Raw genomic sequence first — 25,280 nt, 5'->3', positions numbered from 1 at the left:
ATATCCCACCTCAAACCCACAACATGCCATTATTTACAATTACATTTAACTTTTATTGTGCTTCTAACTGCATAAAAGTTACACTTACATTGTATCTATTTTTTAAAGTTCTGAGCACAGAACCTGCAGGATGAAACTAAATAGAGGATGTGCTGTAGAGTCATCACCTGTCAGCACTGCGCAAAAGGACTTTCTGTTATGTCTCTGTCTCTCTCTCTCTCAACAGATGGGCCGTTAGTATGCCTGTTTCCACAGTTTTCCAGCATGTGAGAGAGGATGCTGTGCCAAACCCCTGCTGGCAAACATTTTGCTGGCCAAATTCTGTCTCTCTCTCTCTCTCTCTCTCTCTCTCTCTCTCTCTCTCTCTCTCTCTTTTCTCACTTGTTCACTCTCTCTGCCTTGTCACTCACAATACCTGCAGCAGGTATTATGTCATAATTATTACATCCACACTTCAGTGATGAAAAGAAGAAACATACAGTGAGATCGAACACAGCTCAAGCAATCACACACGTATTTTCAACTTTTGCCAAAGCTAATGGAAATGTCACTCATTTCTTATTTACACTGAGGGCTGAGAGCTCTGCCTCCCAGCTTGAATGAATATTTCTCTCTGTTTGAGATGGAATTGTTGCCGTGCCATAAAACACAAACTAAATAAATAAATATATATATTATTTTGAATTCACAGAAGAAAATCTCAGAATTATTTTGGTTGAATGTGCTGAACATGTTTAAAGGTTTTTACCTGTTTGAGAGCATCTCCCGTTTCTTACATGGGTTATCTTACATAGTTTATCTTCATTAATAAAGATAAACTAACTTTTGCACATCACATTTGTTTAGAGGACCAACTCATAAACCGAAAACACTGTCCAATGATAATTTGTCTTTGCGTGCCTTCTATGTTTACTTATATATTTTTTTACAGTAGTTTTTTTGTAATGTGTTTGCTCTGTGAGAAAGCTAGAGCAAAGTAAATAAAAAAAATCTGAAGAAAAAATTCTGTATAATTTGTGACTCAGTTGACATTTGTGACAAAACTATAAGCACAATTACTTAATATTATATATAAATTATGTTTTTAAACTTAGCACAGTATTTTTTTCTTTAAATTACACTTAAAACACTTATGTTTTTTCAATTTAACATATACAGTTTATACTGCATATATTTTTAGATATTTTATATTTTTATGGAGTTTTTTTTTTATTATTTAAATTGTGTTTAGAATATCAGAGTCATTGTCTACGATTCATTTTAGTGTAACTTGCTATTTTAAGAACTAAAGGCAGGTAAAGTTGTGGGAAATGTTTTGTCCCATGGCTCAATAATCAGTGAAGAATTTATTTTTAAAGCTTTAAAATGACATTTTCTCTCCCTGTTTATGCTGGTGACCTTCTAGCATACCACAGAAATCACTAATCCAGGAAATGTATTTTTTCTAATATTTCATTTCACTGTATTTGAAAACTTTAATCATGTAATAAAAAACGTGAGGAATTGTAAATGTAATAACTATAATAATTAAAAATGATATACTTTATAATAAGTTAACTAATAATTAGAATCATTATATACTATATAATAACTGATTATATACTAAAATAATAAATCTAACATTGAATTGCATTCGCTCTTCTCTGCTGTCAGTGGAGTCGGAGGGCAGAGCGCAGTGCTCTTGCGCGTCCAGTGATTTGGTGTCAGTGCAGTTCTCGTGCGCTCAGGAGTTAGACAGAGACACAGCATCACACGAAAAACAGACGAATTTACTCCGGAAGACCAACACCGCTCTTTAATTAGTGTCTTGAGTGCTAATGAGGTTATTAACGCGGCATCCAAACTTGTTATTAAAATAGTGCCACTGATTTGCGCACCTGTTTCCCTCATCTGGCGCCAGATTTGCTGGGGAATAAAAGATGATTCTCGACGTGCTCTGTACCTATGAAATGATTTGGATTGCGCCTCGCATTTTTGGAGGAAAGCAGCACTGAACGCAGTACGACGTTTTCTGGACAACTTTGGTGCCAGTGGACACGGGCAGTCGCGAAAGTCTTTTACTGCCTCGAGATTGTTGGCTCTAAGCAGGATGGACCTCATCGGGTTCTACTTGTTCCAGCTGGCAATTTTTGGTGAGTTTTCCTCCGATTAATTCTGCTGATTTGAGGGGAAACGGAGGATGAGCTCAGTTGCAGCTGTTGCGGATGTGAAGGGAATGGTGAATCCCTTCTTTGCCTGCAGACGCACGAATCATCTTTACCGTGTCGCCGCATTTTAACTTTAACTTGTTACTTTTGCGATTGTAATGTCGTTATGTGTTATTCTATCGGGAAGTTGCGGTGTTTAAGCTGTTAGGACATTGTTTCTGGTTTGATTTACGATATTGTCAGTGCGCACATAAGTGTCATTATCATGTTTGGCACACCAAATGAAACGGACGACCTGCTAATGTCATTATGTTTGTGTGTTAAGATTACCTGTCGCTTGCATGTAATGCGCTAGTTCACGGCACATTAGCTCCATCACTAAAGCAGCAGCCTGACACCCTGTCCGTCAAGCTGTGCGCGTCATCATGGCATCTCGCGCGGTCCGCAGGTAGCGCGCAGGACGCATCCTATACTGCAGCTATGCAAAATAGCTTAAAAGAATTATGAAGCGCCAGCAGCCTGAGACTGTGTAGTCATGAGCTCTTGTCAAAACGTTTGCGAAGGATACCTCCTAACTAGACCCCATGCAGCTGTCTCCATGTCGTCCTGTCGTTTCATTTGTGTATTCCACTGAGACTTAGTTTTGTCGAACAGTCTCAAGAGAATGCGCTTGTGCATTGGGCAACAGGCTGAAAGCACACGTTTTAAGGGAGGCTTTCTTGGCATGCTGGAGTGAAGAATAGAGAAAAAAAAAATCAGATTGATGATGACAGTTCTATTTTACCCTCTTAGATTTAATGTTTAATAGCCTTGCTGAAGCATTACTGCTACAGTCATGCTTCATTTGCTCTTAGATTTAAAATTCCCACATTGAATATGGAATATAAATGGGTTCCATTTATGAAATAAATGTGAACGTCACAATGTTTTCAAGTCAACTCAAGTCACCTTTATTTATGTAGCGCTTTTTACAATACAGATTGTATCAAAGCGGATTCACAGTGATAACATGGAAAATAATACAACAAAGTTTGTTTCTTGAAGAAAATTGCGTCCAATTCAAGTACTCATACAAACTTAAACAGGAGCAAAGAGAGAGATACTGAGAAAGTGAATGGGTGGTGTGAGGTGAAAACTCATCGTCTCTTACAAGCCATTATCGTCATCAGAGGCGGCATGTCATTCAAACTTGCGCCTTCATATTTTTGAGTGGATTTTGAATGCAACTTCCACCCCCAAAAAAGGAATCTTTAACGATTATCTGAAATAATGAAGATCATTTACCTTAAACAGGAAATTCTGTCATCATATCCATGCATTTTGCTTCAAAAGACATGCCATTTTTCAGTGGAACACATCAGCAGTTACTATCAAAATGTCAAAGCTCTCAAAGATGCATTATCCGTCAAGTTCAGTTGCCATTTTGCTTGGTTTATTAAAAAAAGATGAATAGTAAGTCTGGATTTGAACCTGGGTATCCTTGCGGGGTATATGAAAACTGTATCAATATAGCCAAAAATGTATTATAATGAACTACTAAGCTGATTTAAGGTGCGCCAAGTGAGCCAGAATTGCCACTGTTCCAACCAATAGGCCACAACAGGTTTATTATATGATTGTGAGCAAAAACCAAAAGCCATAAATCGTACAGGATTAAAAACAGGAGTAAAACCAAAACAGACATTCAGTTAGTCTAAGGGCTAATCTTGAAGATACTTAAGAGCGTACCATCAGTGTAACATATAAACTCTTTCTTTCTTACACACACACACACTTACTTTTCCCTCTGAGGTTCACATGCAGAGGACCAAAGACATATAGCCACATGCAGCTAGATGGCCAGAGGCACATTTTATACAGTCACTGATGGAGAGTGACACTTTTGAACTGATTTTCGCATGTTCGTTTTTCTTTCATGGTTGGGAATTTCCGTGTACTTCTGTCTGATGATCCTTACTGTCTCCTTACTCAATAGTAACCCACACACAAACCATTTTCAGGATGTTTATTTTACTTTCAGGTTTTACTTTCCGTGTGGGGACATTTTATTCTTAGCACTCAGAAGTCAGCATGTGTGCATTTTGCCTCTTTTAGAAATGCAATGTATTGCTAACAATAAATATTTGGGGTCAAACTATGAAGGGTCCTCTCCTACAGGGGAGATACAAGCAATGTGAACGATGATTGGTTTGTGTCCTTCTGTGTCACACTTCACTTTGACAGCCATCACTGTGCTAGTCCAAGAAGAAACTTTAATGGGCTTTGTCAACTGTTTTGTTGCAGAGTAATCATTTAAAGACACTTTGCTACCAAGTCTCATATACATTTCACATGTGGAAATATGATTAAGTTATGAATGAGAAGAATGATTAGCCTTTAGTTTCACATTACATTATATTTTTGAAGTGTTCATTCTAGTTAGAGTCTTTGAGCAAATCCGAATGATCCTTTCTCAAAGTGTTAATACAAGTGATAATTATGTAATTTCCAACATGTACAATAGTGTGTGAAATGAATTCCACCTTTCCTAGACTAATGCTCATTTAAGCTCTTAGGGGATTGAATAAATTTGTTAGCCACACATTTAGTAACCTTGAATTGTGGTAGATTACATTATGCGGTGCTGTTCATTGCACCTTGCTGGGATATGAATTTATTCTGGCAGGGGTGCTGTTTCTCAGCAGCATTAATGCGAACTGCCCCTCCCCCTTTGGCCTGTCCAGGTTCTCTGTCTTCACTCTGCTAATTATCCGCATACATCTCTTAGTCTACTCTTTCAGCATGATTTTTGGGGGTGACTTTTTAATTAGCTGTCCCTTCAGAGTGAATATTGACTGGGATTGACTTGATTCAGCCGAGGATAAGTAGGCAAGACAGATGAGCATTAATGTGCGATGTGCAGACAGGGCTGTAGTGTGTCTCAGTCGTATAGAACTTGGTGTAAAGGTGGAAGGTGGAAGCTGTGACCAAAATCTTATATCATTGCATGAGTAAAAGTATAAAAATGATTACCATAAATGCAACAACAAAATGTTTTACACATAATAACCATGTGGTAATGGCTTTTTGGGTAGTCTAGTGAATTAAGGATGCATTTCATTTGATTATTTATCTTATTATTTACTTAATGTAAGTACTTGACTTACTTTGTTACTTGATATTTTCTACTTTTTATTTATATTATTAAGGTATTCTTCATAAAAATAGATGTAATTGATATAATTCTTTAAAAAGATTTTACGGAGCCCCTAAAGGGACATGGTGAAGGAAAAAATATGAAAAATATGAAAAAATATGAGATGGGAGGAAAAATTATTTGTCAATTCTTTGCGTTTTCTCTTATATATCTTCATTTTTTTGCATTTCTATGAGAAAAAGTGTGTTGCACGTGTTCACCTGAGAAAAATTGCGTTAGCTCTCTTATACGTTTTGCAAGTGAATGCAATTTTTCTCGGGGGAATGCAAAATTTTTAACGAGTGAACGCAAAGTTTCTTGAGGGAACGCAAATCATTTGCAAGAGAACACAAAAGTATTTACATTAGGGCTGTCATGGTATCTGTTGGACTGTTATCATGGCCAAAAGATTTCCCAAAAACGATATCGCAATATCTATGGAAGTCTTGGTATCAAATATGGTAAATGGTAGTCCAACTGTACTTACGTGAAATTCAAGAACAAATCTCATTGGTTCTCACCTAAAAAAAAAACTAAATCAAATCATATAAAGCGATTGTGTCTCTTCTTAAGACTAGGAAGACTTGCTCGATTCATATGGATTATGTTTACAGTGTTTTTATTAACTTTTTGAAGCGTCAGAGTTTGGTTACATGGACTTTCAATGGAGCGACAGAAATCTCTCAGGTTTCATTAAAAATCTTAATTTATGTTTTATGTTTGCAAGAAGAATTAAAGTCTTATGAGTTTAGAACAAAATGAGGATGAGTAAACAATGACAGAATTTTCATTTTTGGGTGAACGCATTCTTTAACAAACACCTTTGTATTTTTGTATTTGATATTTTAGCAGTATCATTATGATTAAAAATACTGAAGATTTTCACACATCTAGATCTGTTTGGAAAGATACGGAACATGTCACAATATTGAATCTTGTTATCACAGGATCACAAGAATAGACTTAATTGTTTCTTTTTTAATTAAACTTTCAGCAGTGCTTCATGTCTAGTACTTTTGTTGTTGATCTTTTCAGTGAGTGGAAATCAACCCAATCTCATGAGAAAACGTAAATATTTTATGACTTGGTGGTTTTGCAAGTACTCATACAAGTCCCTGGTGAAAAAATATATATGCTAAGTATATTTGCAGCCAGACTAATTATCAGTATACTTCAAGTGTGTTAATGATTAGTTAACCTGAAGTGTGCTATTTTGAAACAACTTATTTTGTACTAAGTATATTTTAGTAGTAATTCAATTGTAGTAAAGCATAACTTTAAGTTTATTTAGTGTACTTTTGTGTACTAAATTGGGCAACTTTAAGTATACTTAGTATACTTTAAGTATATGCCTGTGTAGGGACTAATTATATGCTTGATTATTTATATTAAAGTGTACTTTATTTGTGTTACAAGTACATTACAAATTCATTATGAGTGTCTTCGAAACATACAAGCAATATACAAAAATAAATATATTTAAATTGTACAATACTAAGTGCATATTAAATGTATTATTTTGAAACAACTTCAAGTATATTAAGTGTATTTCAAGATATATTTTTTTAGCTATTTGCACTATAATTTAATATATTAAATTGTGCTAAAATGGAACCACTTCAAGTACATTTAGTGCATTTTAAAAGTGTATTTCTTTACAGTTCATTAAACATACTTTCATGTGTCTTAAAGGGTAACTCTCGCCAAAATGCAACCTAGGCTCTTTTTGTTAATGTACCCGAAGCAAACTTTCGTTTAAAAGCATAACTAGAATGGAAACGCCACTTTTAAGTTTGACCGTATTTTCGTTTTAGGTTCAAATGCCTTGTGAATGGAAGTGCATGGGGCACTTCTGATAGCATGAAAAATCGCTATTTTTAAAACACTAAGAAGGCTCGATACAACATGAAACTTTGCTCGAAGTATCACCAGGGGCTCTACACATGAACTCGAGCATTGAGAACATTGTTTGTGTACACAGAGTTTATAAAAAGAAAGATTTTTAACAACTCTGTAGCTGTTGTTGTTTCCGGCCGCCGGCATTTTTTGTCAGTCAAAAATAGTCGATTTCCGAATGTGAATGAACTGACTCTGAATTTTAGTATTGCTTCTTGTATGAGGATCTTTTTTCAAATACAAGGTCAATATTGATTTTCACTAATGACAAAACAACAAATTATCTGTGAATTTATATGGAACTAAGCTTTAGGAGCTTTCCATCTTTACTCTCCTCCCTGTTACGGAGATCGACTACAAACTCAAAATCGTATCTGTCAATAATGTGTGCTTTAATAATTTTTTTATTAAGTTACGATGATGTACAATCCTTTAACACAATCTAACAACTCTCCATGCAAAAAGTGGAAACTCCTTTCTTAGACAGTATAAAACAATAAAAAAAGACAAAGAGGCGACATAAGAGAAAATGAACATGCTCTCCCTCCTCATGCCCCTGTGCTTAGATATATGTACTGCGGCATATACCGGGTGACACATTTCTGCCATCATACCGCCCAGTCCTAGTCTGGTATCGTATCTAGCACACCTGGCAATATGTATAAGCCTATATATGTGTGTGTGTGCATGTGTCTGGTCAGATCTGAAATATGCACCCTTGGTGTGAGCTCATTTAGAGTCAGTCATCCATTCAGTTGGCATGTCCGATCCGCCCCTATCATCTGGAGAGAGCAGAGAAGAAAAGAGAAGAAATGAAGACCTTTTTTGGATTTAGATAAAGGAAAGCACACACACACACACACACGGGCAGAGAGGACTGAAGCACAGGAGGAGGTGACAGAGCCGCTCATTATGTTAACGGTCCGTCATTCCGCCGTCTTTTGTAAAGGCACGATTAAACTGCCGGGACAATTACCAGCGCCTCAATAAAAGAATCTGGCATTTTTACGACTTCCATGCGGCACACCGACAGGCGGAATAGGAAAAGGCCTGAGATTGTCTGGAGTGATTTTATCTTGACAGGGTGCTGAAGAAAGCCACCACCTTGCTCGCAAGCAGAGACTTCTTGTTAGTGCTATGTAGTCTGGTGTTGAATTTGGGGGGAATTGAGGCTGAGGTACAGTCACGTGAATACAAATGAACAAGGTTCACACTCTCATCGAGTCCATGTGCCGCAACCACCAGAATACAGATCAACAATGCAGGTTCTCATGGTCTCTGCCTGGGAGGGGAGATAAAGTGATGTGTGAACTGAAATACGTTTTGTTCTGTTTACTGTAGCCTCTCTGTCCCTTCTGTCTTCTGAGACGTGGAGAATATGTGCACTTCAACCCACTGAAGAGCCAACATGTGCCTTTGGCTTGAAGTGTGTGTTCAGGGTCCAAAATTAACTTTTTGCAATGGCCGGTTTTGCAATTTGCACTCTACTGTGGATACATTTTCTTGGTGGCCATTAAACTGCAGTTGACATTATTCTTGTTTTCCTTATTTTATTAATATTAATATTAGATAATAGATCATTAATATTAGATTAGATATTAGATAATATTAAAGAACATGGGAAATATGAACAAAATACTGGTCAAACTGATTATTAGTCTATAATGTGACACATCATATCTAAACCAGTCTTTGTGATTTTGACCTTTCGCTTAATGCAGAATATGAACAACATGAACATCCTATTCTATGATGCTGAATAAGTAACTCTGTTCTGTTTACTCACTAAATCTGTTTTTGCTTATATTTGATGTTTGGCAAGTGTTAAATTTGGACCCTGAGTGTGTGTGTGTGTGTGTGTGTGCAGATCAACTGCAATGATGTGGCGTCCATGAATCCCTGTTTTCACTTGCAGTGTGTCATTATTTCTGCAAGTTTTAATGAAACCTGCATGCTTCCTTTCTAGCAACCTCATTCTCATGCATTTAAAGCCTCTCATTGCATATGAACTCAGACAAAAGCTGCATCACCTCTTGTGCAATATGACCGGTATATGTATCATATATGGTGTACTGCCAGCTGTCACCATGCTCATTATAGTCAGAGGCTAAAGTCAGCTGGCTTGGCATCAGTTATAATTATGTTGGGCCACATTGGATATGCCTCACACAGTTCCGACTTTGATCCCTTCATGTTCAATCGGGAGCTGATGGAGAGGACTGATATGTCAAACCAGGGCAACAAGTGGCACGATCTGTGGGTAGTTCAGCTAAGCACACTGAGTTGATTGGTTCCTAATGAGCGGTTAACCAACACGCACTAAGCTGATTGGCCTGTAATTAGCAGACTGACAAAATGCAGCATGCTGATTGGCCCGTAATAAGGATGAAATATTGTGGAGGCTGATGAACGGTCAAAACAGTGAAGGTGTCTATTGTGAAAAAGGACTGTGTAGTTGGTTTGGAAATGAAACTGAGAGCACAGCTTTGTCAGTTTGACAAGCAAGCAAGATATCAAGAACTTATTCTGTATGATTGCATAATAGACATTTTCTCTTTTAAAAAACTACTCACAAAAGACTCTTTGGAGTGCAAGTCACAAACCATCTCCTTTATCTTTTGCTTTATCGTTTACAAAAGACAAGACAACATTTGACAAAGAACACACCACAATACAGAATAAAGCAAAAGAATGTAAACTTTGTAAAGGGGTTATTATACATATATATATATATATATATATGTATACATGTCACTGTTCTCCTGACATCCATTAATCATTTTTGTCAAGGTTTGAACCAAAGTTGTAATTTTAGTTAGATTTAGCGTCCTCACTTTTCTAATTGTTTAGTTTAGCTGCTTTAGTATCTGTACCTTTAAGACTTCTAAGTGAATGCCATCTTTGCTTTTGAAATGAGAGCAGACACTTATGGGTCACAGGTTTGCTTTGGGTTCAAACATAGTTTCCACTGTTTCAATTGTTCAATAACAGTCACTTTGCATGGTCTGCATAACAAACTGTTAGAAAGGAATAAATGAATCTAGAAACAAACCCAGACATATTGTTAGTTACAGAACAGCTAGAATAACATAATCTTATTGTTCTGGTGTTTAAGCATAATAGTGTTTGATTACTTGCTGTAACAGGGTGGACTAAGGTGTTGAAGTGCTCCTATTATGCTCATTTACAGGTTCATCATTTTGATCAGGGGGACTACTAAAACATTTTTTTCTTATAATTTACATTGTTGCAACACCTGTTTTTGCCCTCTTTTCACCACTTTTGAATAAGAAACAATATCAAGTCTATAAAACTCGTCTATAAAACTCGTCAAAACTCTGCGAATAAGCGTATCAGTGAGAACACTCGTTTAAACAGCACACACACCCGAACTTGACTGCACATCAGATTTTTGACATTATTGATACTGCTTTCAATCGTAATGCAACGGACCGGTCTACGGGACATAAATTAAGCCTTTAAATAAAAGGGTTATTGGGCTGTTTACACTGTCATATACAATAAAAGAGCCTGCACAGCGACATGAAATAGAAATGAACACAAAAAACCTGCCTAGTTGCCTACCTTACACAACACTGATGATGGACTTGCGCGTTAGTTTTAAAAAACATAATTTAACATCTAACACTTTTTAAATAGCCCACTTAAAGTGTTTATTACAAATAAATTACTAAATGCTTAAAAGGAAGAAATGTAAATGAACAAAATTTGCGTTACATTTACAATCCTGTGAAAACAGGGGGTGCTGCAGCACTTCCCATGCCCCTGACAGCTGCTCTTTGTGTTTGTGATGTGAAAGTCTTTAAGTGGCGTCTTCTTAACTTGTGCAGCTTGATACTGCCAGAAGCTAACATTTTGAGCCACGCAACACTGTGGTCTCTCTTCATTACCCACTGTTGCATTGGTGAATCCGTGAATATGTCTCGTCATATTTTTTTGTCTTTAAAAGAACACTCCACCATTTTTTCATATTAAACTATGTTATTCCCTTAACTAAGACGAGTTGATACATACCTCTCTCGTCTCAGTGCGTGCACTCAATCCCTTTGGCGCTCGGCGACACTTTGATAGCACTTAGCTTAGTCCAGTTCATTCATTAGGATCCAAACAGAGGTGAAGCTAGAAGCGACCAAACACCTCCACGTTTTCCCTATTTAAATACAGTTACACGAGTAGTTACACGACCAAGTATGGTGACACAAAATAAAACGTGGCGCTTTTCTAAGCGGGTAAAAAGGATAACTTTTTATCCTTTATATAATAATACATTAAAAGGATAATGTATGGCGGAATAGCACTTGGGAGCACTTCGACTCGGCGCACTTCTGTCATTGGAACCAACGTGACTTTTTACCGAGTCGAAGTGCTCCCAAGTGCTATTCCGCCATACATTATAGTTATCCTTTTTACCCACTATGTATCAATTCGTCTTAGTTAAGGGAATAACATAGTTTAATATGAAAAAACAGTGGAGTTTTCCTTTAAAAAACAGTCTACACTGGACGCGACAAAGCAAACATTGCAAATCCATCTGTCCTTTGTGTCAGAAGTTACACAAGCGCTTGGAGGACACCAGAAACGGGACATCAGTTTACTGTTGGGAATTTGTCTTGTCGCGTCGCTCCATGCCGCATCCAGTGTAGACACAGCATCACTGATTGTAATGGGTTCTATTTGCTATTGTTGCGTCACATTGTGCCACTCGCGTCTGGTGTAGACAGTGTGTTTTGGTTTTTGTGATGTTTGAAGTGTATTCGTCGTCTGGCACTGGCAGTCCTTTCTCAAACTTGTCCATGCTTAGTGCAGAATCATGCATCATTAAAGCAGCACTCAGTAGCTTCGGGATTTCTTCGCTGTATTCTCGCTTTTTGCTCGCAGGTTTCTCTCTAGAGCTCCCCCCACAGCTTCGGAATAGATATTTGACAACACTGTTGTAAAAACTCGTTGGTGATTCTCAGACACCAGAGGCTATAGATCAACGACATCAAAGCAGATGGGACAATCTTTAAAACGTCTTCTTCATTCGGGTTCGGACAGCGTGAGGGAGCGCAATAATGACAGCATTTTAGCAGATTTCTTTTGGCCGTAAAGCAATTGTTTACATCGCGAGACCTGATATCACGCGAGACTTCCTGACGCGGCGGCCGGCGGCCCGCCGGCTCAAAGTTGCAAGTGCGTATTTTCCGCTCACGGGCACCAGGGGGGTGCGAAACGACCACCATTCAACCCGAAATAAGTAATATAACCATTCCAATGACTCCGAAACTGTTCAGTTAAGGTAAAAAAAGTTACTTAGTTCACCTTTAATTTATATTTGTACATGGCTCCCTGCAATTCTCAATTCTGATTCTTCAATTGCGCCTTCTAGTGGTCTGTTATTCCATGACAGCAACAGCTACAACTGATAACAGATCGCTCAAGCGGCTACTGAAAGATATCTTGAGGTAATAAAATATGTTGTGTTCTATTATTTACCTATGTGGCAAGAAGCTGCATACTAAGCTGAATAATTTCACAGTGGTGTCTTGTATCACCCTGAAGAGGTTAATTTTGCATAACAATCTGCTGACTGTACACTATCCCTTAGCCTTGCAGCGCCCCCCTTTTTACCCCCTTTTTACAACTCTTCACATGAACAAACGTCTGTATTACACACTAAATGAAAAGTAAATAATAATAAATACATAAAAACATTCTAGGTTCTCTTTAAATCCCTAAGCATTGTTGATGTGATGTGCTGATGGATGGTCATGTTAATTAAGCCAACCATATGATGTCACAAATGTAAAATGAGTATCTATTCCTACTGTACATGCACACATTGGCTTATTTAGAGAGTTAACTAATCAGAAGCTTGTTTGCAATGGCTTTTTTATTTTTATTTATTAATTAAATGACATTTAATTTAATTTATAAAATGGCAAAAATGTTATTCTAGAGGTAGGGTTTGGGGTTAGTCAGTGCTATTAATAATTAGCTTTATATGAAACCAATAAAAGTGCTATATGTCTTAATTTAGCAGTTGGATATGTATGTATTTGTTTCGCAGTTAAATGCTTAATTTGTTTTGTGTTTTAGCATGGGCTCCACAGCACCTCACCACAGCTAAAATCATGTTTACATGACAGTCAGGTCACTGTGATAAGATGCAACACACACACACACACACACACACACACACACACACACACACACACACACACACACACACACACACACACGCGCGCGCGCTCAACTGTTGGTTTGTTTGCAATTACAAGGCACTTCACTGCCCCTGATCCCTCAATTTTGTTCTTATTGCCTTGTTCTATTTTACTCAATAAAACTCATTTCTAGCTTGTCTTTGTAGAGGCTACTGTATAGATTGGACGAAATAGCATAGGTTTGTAAGTAAAGTGAATTTGTTGCTCTTACTGGGATTGCCTTCGGTTTTAACTTTTTGAGTTAAAGAACAGAGATAAATGGTGTCAATATTGAGAAGGTGAGCTAATCTATATGTAAAACGAGTCTCTTGTTGTGTGAGGGTGCTGTCCATCACTGAAGTGTATAAAGTAGTTTAATTAAGTCTATGTGGCGAGAAGAACTTTTGCTCTAGGCGATACATTTGTACATATACATCGGGGTCCAAAAGTCTGAGGTCTCATTGAAAATCTGGGATATAATTTAAAAACTGGAAATAAACAGAAAGGATATTACAATTTTAAAAACAAAGAAGTGTAACAATTGAAAATGGATTTGGATCATTCTGAAATCATGCTTCATTCCATTATTTTGAGATTTGACACAAATGAATGGAGTCCATTAAGCAAAACTGGGACACATTTGTTATTCAGATAATATAATTTGTTATAAAAATAAATAAAAGAAAACGAGAAAAAAAGTACTCTCATGCTTAAATGCATGAACCTTCTCCCCTACACAAATTCAATAAAATAATAAAATCATAATTTACAATTAATTAAATGTGACAATGAAGATAATAGGGCTGCATGGGGACTGCTGTGTTGACTAAATGGTCATCAGAGTTAGCAGTTAGAGAGATGGACAGTTATTAAGCAGCATTTATTGATCCCCGTTTCCTCAACATGCTCCCGGGATTACCCACTGTCCTCCTCAAGGGTTATCAGTGTTCATTAGTCAGTGTGATGCAGAGTGATGTTCCCACTGACCGAGAGTTCTGGAGAGATAGATGTAGCATCGGGAGGTGAGAGTATCGATACCATCACAGCATGTGGGTGGCGGCATTTAATTTGATTCTGAGTCGTGTCCACTCAACAGATGGCTAAGAGCAGAAGTGCTGCCACATTTTTCCCAGCATGCAGTGGTCAAAACATAAATTGTCTCCCTGGACAATTACATATGAACAGCTGTGTGTATAAGGAATAATTGCCAAAAGATTTTCAAGAGGGGTTTTAAAGTCCCCCTGCAGTTTTTCACTTGAAACTCATCTTTATTCATAAAAAAAAGACGTACTTAAAAAAATGTTCTTGTGAAAAGAATTTCTTCATGCCTTAAAATAGCTTGAATGCAACTCTACACCCTTGCTTCATTTAGTATACAGGGAACCATGAATATGCAAACTAGTCCCTGCCTCCAGCCAATCACATCAGCTCGGACTACCTTCTAAAACCCAGCATAGAAACGCTTAAACAACATAGGCTGCATCCGAAAACTTAGACAGCTGACTTGTTGCCTCGCTGCCCTATCAGGCAATGACTTTGCAGGGGGTGTTTGCACACAAAGGTACCTCTCAAAACTGATTTCAGACAGACTTCTGAGGAGGCGTAACGGTTTAACAATCTACAGCAAAATAGCGTGCACTTTGGTGATAACTAAGCTAATATTTAATAACTACAATAGTAATTACTCGCTAGAAATTACATCAAAAGTGGAAAACAATGGTCAAAAATGCACATTTACACACAAACTGACCCCCCAGCCGCAACTTTCAGACGCCATCTTTATTTTTTAGCTTAACTGTCACAGAATGGAAAGCCCAGGATTGTGGGATATCAAAGGCAGCGAAGTATACATCTTGCCTTCAGAAATCGATCAGATTAAGGTACCTCAGGAGACAGGAAGTGAAGCTAACGTTGGATTCGGACGTGCATTGATGCCTTCTTACCTTGGAATGTGTCCTCCAAAGGCAGCATTTTTCAGTTTTCGGACGCAGCCATAGAAAGTCGGTGGAGAAAAGCCCCGCCCCACACGTTGACGGGATTGGTTACATGTTTGTGATGGTAGGAAGTAGGAGAGGTTTCAAACCACGTTTTTAAGACCGTTTACACTGCAATTTTAAGGAGAAAATACTCAGCAATGGTGTTGACTGATGAATTTGCACATGGTTTGTTTAAAGCATATTAAAAACACCACATAGACATGTAAACAACATTAAAAACTTGATTTTCAACACAGGGGCTCTTTAAGAAACTCTGTGGTTGTTTCTCATTGTGCCGTCAAACTGTTTTATAAGCAATATCACAACCACAAATATAAATGTAACTTTTGACAAGAATAATATCTTTTGAAACATTATAAATGTCCCTTTTGATCAATTTAATGCGTCCTAGCTGAATGAAAGCATTCATTACTTTCTTACTGACCCAAAACTTTCTTTTGTCATTGTAATTCTATTTAATGTTCCATTTCTTTAAGCTGTAAGCCTATGCATCATGGCCATTAGTGGCTCATCTTATCCTATACAACAACCATATCTGAACGATCTCGTTCATCAATTTTTTTCTACATCCTCATAACACTTGACCTATTTCAATTGGAAAGGAACTAAAACAAATTTTTAGACATTAATTACTTACATGTCCTTCCCCACAGACAGAAAGAATAGATTACTTCTTCCGAAATTCTCTATTTTGTGTTTGACCGTCTTGAAACAAGCGGTGGGTTGTCTTACCCGGTGGCTCATTTTGCCCTGATCTCCCCTAATATCAGGAACACCATGGAAAAATGTACAGATGTAGCAATATTGGTTAATCTTTTTTTTTTTTGGCCAGCACCTCCAGCTCGACCACCTGCTGTAACTTGCCAGGTGTTTAGGGAGGAGAAGAATGCTGTGATTTAATCAGCTGCAGCTTTTTCGGGACTAATCCACTTAATAGTGTTGACCTTTTTGTGTGCACACTTTTCATCTGCAGAAATCATCATGTTTCCTAGTGCATTCTGGCATTTTGCAGTGATGAAATAGAGGACAAATATATCTGTTGGGGTGCATTCTAGTGCGGCGAGGGAATATGGATTTAATCAGATATTCTGTCTGCGTTCTGATCAACATGGGCTGCAGTGTGTGTTTAACAAGGCTGATCACAGACAGGCCACACCTGTTTCTCTCCTGTTCAATCTAGGCTAGACAGGAGATGCAACAGCATTTTTATTGGTTTGGAGTGTTTTACAGGATTGAGGAGAGAGAAAGAGAGCAGGAGGGAGAGAAATGAAGGGGAAAGCAATGAAAGAGCGTCATGCACAGAAACATACAGGTACGCAAACACTTTAGCTTCAAAGGCAGTCACACTCATCGCACAAATCTGAATCCTGTCGCCAACGCACAGTCTCACTCCAGCCAACAGAAACTGCCAGCAATCCCTGCTTCTGTAAAATGATCAATATTTAGTATTTTCACTCCACTTTGAAAAGCCTTAAACAGTTTCAACGGCAGTCTTTATGTACTGCATGAGAGAAGAGCAGATCAGAGGCACAAAGTGGTTCCTGTATTTTTTTTTAAAGCACCATAAGATAGACTTCAAAACCTGTGCTGACCTGTGCTGGAAATATGACACATCGTTAAAATTAACTAAGGTTTTAATGAAATCACTTGAAAGCACTTTTCTTTGTTATGAAATATAAAAGAGGCAGAAATGTCTCTCTTTTTTCTCCTTTTTTAATTTATCAAAAGTGACAAAGACTTTTATAGTGCTACAAAAGATTTCCATTTCAAATAAATGCTTTTTCTCAAGAAACTATCGATTCATCAAATAATTATATTTTAAAAAAGCATCACCGTTTACTCCAAAAATATTAAGCAGCACAATTGTTTTCAACATTGATAATAATAAAGAATGTTTCTTGTGCACCAAATCAGCATATCAGAAGGATCATGAAACAGGAGTAATGATGCTGAAAATTCAGCTTTGCCATCACAGGAATAAAAAATCTCTTCTTTTATGCTCAAATATAAATGTTTGTAATGAATATAATGTGTTATCAGCCAGGTGGGAGGAGGTGAAATACATTTTATATTCAGTATTCACATGTGGGTGGGAAAACGTGGTTTGTATAAAAGAAAAATGGACAATAGAATGGGTCAGAGATAAAGAGACAGCAGAGGGAGGGTTAAACAAGAGGACAAACCGCTGGCATCTTAAATCAGGTCAGGATAAAATCCTCCCTCCTCTCCATGTTTCTCTCTCCCTCATTGTCTCCTTTTCTATCTCAAACGTTGATCCGAGGCCACAAGGTTGTTGTAACACACCTTTTTCAGCACCAAAATTCGATTTCTCTATTTTAACAATCACTTAGCCTCTGTCTGTGTATTGTGTGCAGGGGCGTAATTTGTGGGGGGGTTGGGGGGGGGAGATAACCCCCCCAATATTTATACCATGATCACATGAAAAATATGCAGAACAATTTTTTTTAACTATATTAAACTAGCCTGACTTCGTCATACTCATATTCTAGTCAGAATGTGAGTCTGATACTGCTCCATAGCGCTTTGATTATGAGGCGTGTCTCAACCGAACCAGGAAAAAAAAAAACTCTGCACTCAATTGGATAGACCTACAACCAATCAGAGCAACGCAGTGAGCGACGCATAGTTGTCAACAGAGCTCACATGCTGCACACTGCACACATGCAGGAAGAAGTAGTAAAGTAATAATAAAGCACTCCATGAGGGCGACCAAAGGAGAAACCACAATGACCACAGCGTTTTCATTGCGTCCCATCTTCTTAGCGACCATCGGAGTCAGCTGATAAAGTAAACTTTTGCCGAATCCCGTAGGAAGGACGGCAAACACATCTTTCCGATCGACAAATGCCTTGATTGCGGTTCTCTGTTCGTCTTTTAAAATGAATGCGCTGTCGATTTCTTTTATAACAGACGCGATAGCGGAATCTACACATCTCAGTTCTCCTGCTGCAGTCGTCTTTGTTGAAAACCAGGTCAACCCAAGCGCTCTTTGGTGACGTGGGTGATTACGTAACCGCAGATCATCTGTCCATCATCGATTAAAGCCCGCCCTGGCAATTTGATTGGCTCGGCCTTCTGGGAGCCGAGCATAATTACTCCTCAATGGATCGAGTCCAGACCGAACTTCCCGACCAAAAAATGTTGTGGGCGGGGTTCGGGCTGGCACCCAGGCTAATAGAGCTGGTAAGTCCCGCCCCCTCCGCTAACCCCGCTGGACCTCTAGGTTGAAAAATCGTCAATGCAAGTGAATGGGAGAAAATAATTATTTTCTGGTCCCGTTTGAATTGTGCCATGAATGTGAACATATGTTGTCTCTGAATTTTTTATATAATCTTTCGTGTGAAGAATGCTACAATTTAGCGGGTAGAAGTTTGATACGGTTAGACTTTGTGTGAGAGCACTTTGTGGACTACAACTCTTCGCTGCTTTCGACGCGTTTGAAACGTGACCACCACTCGCATACGGACACTAGCTCACGGATCCCGCTAAACATGTCTGTGTCTTTGGTGCACTTCACCGCCTTCTTTCAGGGAGAGGAAAAAATTGTTGAGATTGGCGAAAACCACGGGTAAGTCAACTTTATGGGGTGACGTCACATAGGCGACATGTAGTCTTTCTCGTTATGTCTTTTCCACAACTGCTAGCCAAAGAATCATACCATATACTGTCAAACTCGTAACATGAAAGATTATATAAAAAATTCACAGACAACATATGTTCACATTCATGGCACAATTCAAACGGGACCAGAAAATAATTATTTTCTCCCATTCACTTGCATTGACGATTTTTCAACCTAGAGGTCTACTTGGGGTTTTACGGAAGGGGCGGGACTTACCAGCTCTATATTAAACATTACAACCTCCCCAATGTTCAAACCAAATCTACGCCCTTGACTGTGTGTGTACACCTGAGAGAACTGAAACCTAGAGTGCAAATTTTCAATATTCTGAGAGGCTTATTCTTCAGTTTTAACTCTTAAGTGAAGATTTGACAAGTTTTATCGAACATGTATAGATCCTAAATTAAATCGTCATGTTAGTAACACAGATTGCAATCAAGAGCAAAATGGATTGCTGTGTAGGTGAGTGAAAAGCTTACACCGTGTCCTAACCAGACGCGATGCGATAAGATTCCAGCGACAAATAATTTGTCTGTCCACACTAGACGCGACGCGACTGCGAGATGCGTCAACATCAATCAAAACCCACAGCCAATCAGAACAGAGGGCGGAGTCTCGCGGCAAATGCACAGCACCAGAGAGTAATCTTGACGGCACTCGCAAGAAAATGGATAAGTAGGCTCCATAATCAAATTCACAAATATTACACCATCTAAACATTATTGAAAATGCATTGGCTACTGAGTTACTAAAACAGTCTTTGTCAAAGAATACACTTGTTTGTTCACAGTTTGAACGTTCTTGTTTCCATTTATTTAATTTCAAGATCTGAGGTGAATTATTATCCATTGTTGCTTTTACAGCTACAAAGCTGGGAGCACTAAATGATATTCAAAGTCACATTGCATGCTTTTAACATTAAATAAAGCACATAAACAGTACCTGCGATGATCATTGCCTTAGTGTTTGTTGTTCCAGCCGCCGCGACGTCACAGAAAAATAGAAACCGCTTGTCGCCGTCGCGGCTGGTTAGGACAAAAACTCTGATTAACATGGAAAAGATACCTTTTATCGCGCGTCGCATCGCGTGTAGTTAGGACACGGTGTTATGTTCAATGATATGAAAATCAGAAGCCACTTTCATCTGCCTCAATAACAAAATGACTGAATAATCTTAATTTTATGTGCAAATACTGCAATACTAATTTGATAAGTTAACAGGCATGTCCTGTAATTAATTTGATTTAACATTCAATTAAAAGCCTTAGAAAATATAGCACTGTAGCTGTGAACTGATTCGGACAACAGATCCCGCTGTGTGCTTGTGTTTTTACTGTTTAGTGTATTAGGCTACTGTTGGCTGGATAACCGCAGGTGGGCTGTTGTAAGCTGAGCTTTAGTGGATTGAACCATAATGAGAAATGTCTACTTTCCTCCTACTCACCTTCTCACTGATCCTCAGCTTAGAGTGTAGAGGTCAATGGACTCCATTGGCTGCGTGATGATTTGAAATCGAGATGTTTTATCAGTGCCTATAGGTGAACCTGCAGACAAAGGCAAAGACCTGCAGCTGTTTACCATTGAACTACACACACTTGACAGTTTTAGATCTGACCCAGGCCTTTTACCTACTACAGGGTTGTCCAATCCTGCCTGGAAGTGTCTAGTGATCCCGAAGACCTTGATTCGCGTTTAATTAGGGCTGGAGCTAAACTCGGCTGGAAGGTGACCTTCAGGCTTGGAAACCCATGACCTACAGAAATATATCTGGTTAAATGCAATTTAAGCAATCAACAGCATCTGTTGCATGCTGTTTGTACAAACTAATTAAAATGCATTTACAGTAATGGATGCCTATAGGGCACATGTATACACAGTGTATAAAAGTTTAAAATATGCAACTGTAACATGATGGAGTAATATAAACACTTAGTAATCTTTTCTGGGTACAAGCTCCCTCACATTGACGGGGATGTACATTTTCTGTCATGCTCTATTTTTTAAACCAGTAAAATAACTTCATATTATTATTGTGACATTACAGTTTTTCTCAATCGATTTGACAAATTTTTCCAAATGAATGTAGTTGCTCTCAAAACAATTAACAGCACACTAAACACACTCTTTTATTGGCAAAACATTTCAGTATTCACTGCATAATGAAGCACTGCATTTTATTGTGGTAATGCATTTATCAAGAATGAATAGTAACATCAAAACTTGAAATGTGTTCTCTGTTGATTTGATAACAAATTCAGCTATATATACACAAAAACATAAATGAAAATACATGTTTTTCATGCTCTTTAATCGTGCTCTTCAAAGTACTTTAATGATGAGTTTAGTTGTAGTATAACAATGAGTTTTTGCCCAAAAAATAAATAAATGTTCTGCAATAATTGAATCAATGAACTTTATAGATCTTGCCTCATTTATATCTGGTCAAAGAATTTCATCAACATCACAGCATCGTGGGAAAAAAAGCCCTGAATGCTGGATCCATCCTTTTTTCCTCAACTTCTCTACAGGCCTCTTCCAACGCTTGAAGAAGACTTGGTTGTAAGGGTTGCAAACATATACTTTCCATCTCCAGAATATGCTGTAAGGAACACCATTCTGAAATGTGGGTGATGCTCAAACCACTCTTGCACTAATACTGAATGGTGAAGTTGGAAATTGTCCCAAACAACTACAGAATTTCTTTCAATTTGCTCCTTATCACCCTGCGGAAATTAAAGAAATGTAGAAGCCTTTCTGTGTTGTGTGGCCTCAAGACAGCGTTGTGTGCCAAAACACCAGTGGAATCCGCATCCTTCGCTCTTCTTGCTTCTCCTAAATCCACAACTCTTCTTGCTCCATCGTTTTTTTTTTTGTTTTTTTTTAACCAATAAAAAGAGCTGCAATTTTTTTTTCCTGATATATTCAAGTTTTGGTCGGCTGTACGAACTATGTGAAAACATTTGAGAATTTTGTGCACAGTGTTTTGAGAAAATGATGCATGTAATTTATAATTTGCATGAAATTAAGGAAAACGTACAACCTGAAGGACAATTACAAAGTGTTAACTGTTTTGAGAACAGTGACCTGAGTTTGGAGGAATGTGTCAAATCGATTAAGAAAAACTGTAATATGACAAGAACGTCTTTTCAAGAACAGTTTTAGTCTTTAGGTCTATTTTCACATCAGATAATATAACTTCATATTATTTGTGTGACATTAATACCATAAAAAAAGTCTTTTGAAATAACTGTTTTAGCCTATTTAAGACTTTAAAACTAAACTTTTTTTCCACTTATAATCCCAATTAGCATTCTTTATTGTGTATGGTAATGCAATAGCCAATATTTCTTATTTTTGCACATTTGATAAATGCAACAGCCAGTAGAAATAGGTCAATTTAGATAACTTTATAGCTAAAATATCATTAAAAGCTAAAATAACATTTTGACTGAGGAATTCAATAGATGCTCTAACAAAAATCCAATCTTCAATCTGAGCTTTCGATCCATTTTCTGAGCTATTCAACAGCATGCCACATGGTGCTGGTGCATTTAAACCGGTTTATACTGGCACAGCTAGCCTCTATAAAAGAGACATTCTCAAGATTAATGCTTCTCTAGGAAGTGTATTTAGATAGGATGTATAGGAGCGCATAAACACAGTTGATCTGACCTTAAACCTTATTTAAAGTCTGATCTGAGCTGTTTTAATAAAATCCAATCCGAATGCTTTGGAAACACATTTACCAGCAGCTTGCAGGTCGCGTTTGCTTTGTCTCACTCAGGGTCAAACACTGATTATCCCGTCAGATAACTTGATGGCCAGTTGAAAATGCTGAGTTAAGAAAAGCAGTCAATGACCACTGCCCCCATTACCAGGGTCAAATGACTGAAGACGTCTAAAAGGAGCAGTTAGCGTTGGATGGTGGCCCCGCAGACATTTGCCCGAATGGGGCCAGAGCCTCCAAGAGGACACAAGGTTGAGGGTGCAATCCCATGATAACCCTCGCAGGCCAGCCTTGGAGACGATGCCAGGAAAACGTCGCTGGTGGGAAGGTGATAGATGATGTCGAAAGGCTCTGGTTTTATTGAGGTTTTATTGAGGTTGTAGGAGAACGCTCTGCACGGCCGCCATGAATAAATGATTCTCTATTACCATCTGTCAGGGGACTAAACCCATTCATCATTATTACTTATTCACACAAGCTATAATGCAGGTTAACACACATGCGACCACATACACACACGCGCACCTGTAAGACAGCAAAATTTATGTATCGCTAAACAGGCAAATAAAATATCGACCCATAAGCAGCTACAGGCCCATTCACAAATCGTGCCGCCTTCTCAAGCTCTCAGTTTTGGAATGCATACATCAGCTGTTATGAATTACGTCTGCTTAACATCTGACACTTACAATTTCATGTTAAGTTGCATATTTAGATCTCTCTGCTTTATCAGGATGATGTAAGAATATTGTTTGTGTAGGGATGCTTTATTACTAACTGTAAAGGCAGAGAGGAACACACTGCACACATACCGTAATGGTCCCCCTTGTGAAAATGAAGTTCGCTTTAGCATGCTTTTAAAAGGATTACTTATTAAGGAAATAATATACTCTGATATTGATAATTTCATGTTATTTACCATTTAATTTTTTTATTTTTTATAGTTTACATTTATTTTACATGCCAGTAGCTGAACCGACTCAAGTAGGATCTTTATATGTAATTTCATAGTTACTTCTATTATTTTAAAATATGGTTAAAGTGCACTGCTGAATGTACTGACAAGCATTTACAATTTCTATTGAAACTTGTATGTAATGCACTTAAATATATTTGTAATTACACATTTGAAATGATGAAGTTGCAATTTAAAATGTAATATCAAATAACACAATACAGTTAAAATTATAATCAAGTACTTAACATGTGCTATAGTATCTTAGTCACCACATCAAAATAAGAGTACTTCAAAGCATGATAAAAGATGAAAACATTATGATGTAAAATATATTTTAAGGCAAAACTTTTAATTTCACATTATTACAGTGCACTTTTCAAAAGTGTACTCAAGTGTGTTAAGAAATAGTCATGTAAGTGTACTCTCTTTAAGTACACTTAAGTGATCTTTTATTTCATTAATATTATATTATCTACAAGTAGTTTTAAAAAAGAATTAAAAATTTTGTAGTGCACATTTGGAACCCCGCACATGACATTCGGAGAAAAAGATATGTATTGAATAATAAAATATGCATATGAATTAACAATTCATTTCCAAGACTTACTAATACGTCACTTAACTAATTCGTTTTTAAGTAAATCATGTGCATGATATAATAATTCTTTCCCTCATTTCACTAAATTGTGGCCACATTGTAATAATTAGTTCCCTTGTTTTAGTTAAATTAAAACAAGGGAACAAATTAGTTCTACGTGGCCACAATTTACCAAAACAAGGGAATGAATTAATAAATTGTGGGAATTCCTAATTCATGGCCACAATTTAACTGGCCATGATTTACTAAAATGAGAGAAGAAATATGACCATGTGACCACGAAATATATATATATGCAACACATTCAACGGGCTGATATATTTTGTCTGCATGTCATGTGCGGGGCTCCGTACACATTCAATACAATCAAGCTTATTTATTTAGTTATTTTTTTACAAGGGCCTACATAAGGTAATATAGTACTGAGTGAGTTCTTCAAGCATCACACGTGCTACAGAAGGCTTGAAGGCTAGCAGATATTGTTGTGCAGGAGCACGTGCCGTCTTCCTCCCCACCTCGTCTGGCCACTTTGATCTACTGTGGCACTTGTTGTCACATCCAGATTTTTGTATACACATTCTGCTCACACGGTTCCTTGCTTTTCAAACCAAATTGTTCTCACCAACGCCCCCCCCCCCCCCCACACACACACACACACACACACCCTCACGCCCTCAAAACCATCACACACAAAGGTCTGAGGATTTCATGTCTCCTTGTGATCTCTGCACCAGCAAAAAGGGTTTAGCATGTAGCGCTAATAAAAGCATTCCAGAACAGACTTTCCGAAATACTAACAGAAAGACTTTGCCTTTAGATTAACTTTATATTTTCCCTGACGCCATGCACCTTGCCACCTTCATCGCACGCCGTCTTCATCCAATACGTTGGACATTGTCACATCCGTTTTTTTTGTTGTTTTTTTTATCGCAAAAT

General features: G+C 37.7%; 1 protein-coding gene across 1 annotated transcript in view; it reads left to right on the top strand.

Annotated features, from left to right (window-relative positions):
* Nucleotides 1-1,705: 1,705 nt before the first annotated feature.
* gfra4a (GDNF family receptor alpha 4a) overlaps nt 1,706-25,280 on the top strand; it is a gene marked incomplete at its 3' end in the record, with an annotated part of 93,624 nt that continues 70,049 nt past the window's right edge. The window contains exon 1 of the mRNA XM_079856384.1: nt 1,706-2,132. Coding sequence (XP_079712510.1) covers nt 2,090-2,132 — 43 coding nt within the window. The 5' untranslated portion in view covers nt 1,706-2,089. The remainder of the gene's footprint in view (nt 2,133-25,280) is intronic.

Source organism: Squalius cephalus, assembly GCF_949319135.1.
Source record: "Squalius cephalus genome assembly, chromosome: 21".
Lineage (NCBI taxonomy): Eukaryota > Metazoa > Chordata > Actinopteri > Cypriniformes > Leuciscidae > Squalius > Squalius cephalus.
The sequence above is the reverse complement of the archived record's forward strand: the minus strand, read 5'-3'. Positions and strand labels throughout refer to the sequence as shown.